The sequence below is a fragment of the Geospiza fortis genome, unplaced genomic scaffold (genome assembly GCF_000277835.1).
Source record: "Geospiza fortis unplaced genomic scaffold, GeoFor_1.0 scaffold2, whole genome shotgun sequence".
NCBI classification, from domain to species: domain Eukaryota; kingdom Metazoa; phylum Chordata; class Aves; order Passeriformes; family Thraupidae; genus Geospiza; species Geospiza fortis.
The window spans coordinates 786,947-790,808 of NW_005054366.1; the positions used below are offsets into that span (position 1 = coordinate 786,947).

Below are 3,862 nucleotides of genomic sequence, written 5' to 3' on the forward strand. Positions count from 1 at the left end.
ACCTGAACACTCTGACTGAGGCTGCTCTAGGAGTGGTCCCCTGGCCTCCATCAAACTACTGGATTTAGCTCTCCAGATGATCTCAGCTACTGTAGAACCACATGCAGAGCCTCTCGCCTCCCAGACTTATGACACAAATCCTTTATGACCCTGTGAGCTAATGCAGAGGGAAATGGGACTGGCACCACCCTGTTTACAAGGCCTGGGACTGAGAATGCTGCTGCAGCCCCACTTGTGTTAGAACAGAAGTGCAGATTTAGGACAGAGGCACTTTGGGTAAGAGGAGCTGTTACCCACTGGTTACAGCACAAACAGCCTGTGGCTGAAGTCACATACCTCCAAGTTTGGGTCTAGCTGATGTGATTCCCCATTTCATAAAAGAGCAGAGATGGAAATGCAGATCCTGGTATCAAAGAACCCACAGCAGTGACAGTGTGACACCCTGTGCCCAGGTACCTGCAGTGAACACTCCAGAACCACAAATCAGAGCTTGGTGGCCTCACTCCAGAGAGGGCAGCATCCAAAGCTGTGAGACAAGGTCACAAGAAGGGAATGGATGAGATTTGGCTTTAACTTTCTGGTCTGAAGACGAGTGAGGAGCAGAGGGTGTTTTTCACAATTTCCATTTCCTTTTTCTCTTCCCTCTGCACCTTCTGTTCTAACACTGGGCCAAAATGACTGAAAGACATTTGAGAAGCCTGGAGCTCAATGGAGAATTGGGGCTGAGTTTTGCTGTTTTAACAGTGACTTCCTTGACACAATATTTCAGCTACCTATCACTTCAGAGAAAGACCATATTTCTACACTGAAGCCAACCCTTCACAGACAAGTAATTTGAATTCCTCCATGTTCACTTCCCCTGGCCTCCAGGAAATGAAATATAAGTCAGAAAAATACCCATTTTGATGAGGGTTTAAACTGAAAAGTAAAGATAAAATGCCAGTCACTGTACAGCACTATCAAATTTTTCCCACATTGAGTAATTCTGGTTCCTAGTGGAGTTCACACTACCTACCTACCACAAAACATCTGTGATTTAAATTGTTTGATGAAATATATCTTATATCAGATTGAAAAACAACACTAGAATCAACGGGACACTAAATTACTTGACTCTCTTGAGCTTTGCCCTTGTGAAGCACTGTCAGTCAGCGTGTCCAAACATCTTTCCACACACTCCACAACGATTCTGAAAGTGGGTCATTAACACATTTTGTCATGTTATGCAATTTCTCCCTCCCCTCTAAACTGGGCTTTTTTCCAGGTCCAGTAGCCAACAATAAATCAATCACAGTCTCTCACAAGCCTTTTGACTTAAATCCTGTCCTGTAGGTTGGGCTGAAACCAGAGCAGGAATCACTGCAGGAGGTGAGGCAGGGCAGGGCTAGTGGTGACTGCTGCTCAGGAGGTGCTTGCTTGACCCACTGCTGTTCTTGGTGCCACTCTTGGTGGACTCCTCTTCAGTGTCTGTAAGAGAATCTTCCTCCTCTTCATCACTCCGATCATCTTTCAAGTCCTAGGGAGAAGAAAGCACTGTGAACATATTCTACTGCCCCCCAGAAACACACCCTGCCCCCAAAAGGGAGGCTGACATCCAAGGGGACATCAATTAACAGCACTTGAATTCTGTAGAACCAAATGTTCTTTAGACAAAACTGCTTCCATGACCTCAGCCCAGCCACTTGACTTCTTCTTGCTCATTTCTGCTTTTCCCTGTAAAGTGTGGCTATTAATCCCTGGGTGCTGTGGGATTAATTAACAGCTGTGAAGCGCAGGGAAGATGAAAAGAATATTGTTTAAAAGCTACATATGATGAATACACTCACCCAAACACAGGAGCTGAGAGGCTGCCTGCTTCTGACAGGTGTAAACTAAACAGTGATGAGTTGTGCCAGCAGCTCCTGGCACCAACTTTGCTCAAAGACACTTGCTGACCCTAAAATGCTCTTTCCTGCTCAGTGGTATACACAGCACATCAACACTGGCACGGGGGAGGCTGTGTCTGTACAGCTGTTGTGCATCTTGGCTTCATCACCCTGCTAAGGGAACTGCCCAGGGGGAGAATGGCTGCTCCAGGAGCAGGCATGGAAGGGGTCAGCAAGGCAGTCTGCCCTCAGGAAAATCCCTCCCCAGCTCCATAGGGACAGCTCCCAGCATTTGGCAATCATGCTTCATCCCAGACAGCCAAAAATGGAAACAGTGAATGTTTCCACCACAGAGAGCAAAGTCATCACATCTACCCCGTGTCTCAGGGAGAGGTGAGACCATGCTGTGCTGTTTGTTATGGCACATAAAAAACCACACCATTGGTTTCCTATTTCTCAACTCCTGCCATAACCCAAGGCCCTAAAGTGTGTTCAGAAGTTTGTTTCAAACAATTGAGGCTTCAGCATTAAACCCAAACACCCCTATTTTCCCTTCAGTGCAACAAGATCACAAGAGCACCAGCTGCCTGGAGGACTTTCCATGCCAGTGGGTGATCTGCTGCACAGACTCAAGGCAGGATGCTCTAGTGAGAGATGTTGTACACCCAAAAAACACTTCCTTCTTCCTAATTCCTGAGAACAGGCACCACTTTTTGTGTCTCTTTGTACTGCAGGATGCCGGGGCTTCTCCTCATGACAGAGCTCTGCCTCCTGAGCCTGTGCTGGAGCTGGCAGGAATTCAGCACAGACAATCCCCTGCCTGCACAGCCACACAGGGACCACTCCATCATGGAGAAATCTGCTCTCATGTCATCCAGCTGCACCTCAGCTACACAGGCAGAGGCTGCTTGTGCTCCCTGTGATGTGCCAAGGTCAGAGCAGTGACACAGGGAGGAGAAACCAGGGTTGTTCCTGCCCCTCTTGTGTCTGCTCTTGCAATGAACTAACAATTCCACTTCCTTAGCGTGCTGCTCTGAGGTCTTTCTTAAGCACCAAATTCATACAGAGAAAATAAATAACAGCCCAGTAATAACTCATCCAATTGCAATCTCATATCCCTTCATATATTACACTCCTAGTAAAAGTATAGGGCTAGAAAGCAAATTAAAGCCTGAGCTCTGGCTCATCACAAACTATAAACTTCCTGGAGACTTTCTTTTGCTTTTTCCCTAACAACTTACAAAGGGTATCAAAACAAACAAATCTTACTGTAAATACTGTAAAATAAACTTGGCATGCCATCAGTTAGAGAAAAGGCAAGACAGCCTTTCCCACACAATTTATGAGGTTCTGGCTCTTTCAGATCACCTCACTCCCTCCTGGTATTTTTGCCATTTGTATCTGCACTAAAAGACAAACACTGAGGGGGTGGGGGGAAGATTGTTGCTTTTCTGCCACCAGAAATGTTTCAGAAAGAAAAGCAAAGTAATCCTAAGGAGTGTCTGATGCCAAATCCACTGCACTCCCTGGAAGTGCTCTCACCTCCCTGAGGCTGAACTGTGGGCAGTGACAGGAGGAGCACTTTGGGACTCCCTGGGAATAATGTCAGGGAAGTTTGTGGTATTTCATTTGGAGTCCCTCCTTGTGCTGCACACAAGTTGCTGGTGCTGAGGCATGTGCTGAAGAACAGCTGGCAAACTGCTCTGCTTTGAATGATGGCCAGTTTGTGATATTGATTCCTGTTTCCTATAGGAATGAGCTGGCATTTCCAGTATGGAACTGGAAACTCAGATAGAGTTGGCTTCCCAGTTTTAATGCTGTCAAGCTGGATGCTCTGATTAAAGGCACTATATGTAGTAATTAAAAAACATGTCATGTTTTTTTCCAGCTCACTGTAAATCCCTGCCTTTGAGAGAACATCTTACAGATTTCAAAGCAGCAGAATTTAATTTCTTCGTATTCTGAAGTAATCACTGCAAATTTTCTTAATTCTGGGA

At 46.0% G+C, this 3,862-nt stretch overlaps 1 protein-coding gene across 1 annotated transcript in view; it reads right to left on the minus strand.

Annotated features, from left to right (window-relative positions):
• Positions 1 to 89: 89 nt before the first annotated feature.
• CERS3 (ceramide synthase 3) overlaps positions 90 to 3,862 on the minus strand; it is a 33,045-nt gene continuing 29,272 nt past the window's right edge. The window contains exon 11 of the mRNA XM_005424225.2: positions 90 to 1,516. Within this exon, the coding sequence (XP_005424282.1) occupies positions 1,385 to 1,516 (132 nt within the window). The 3' untranslated portion in view covers positions 90 to 1,384. The remainder of the gene's footprint in view (positions 1,517 to 3,862) is intronic.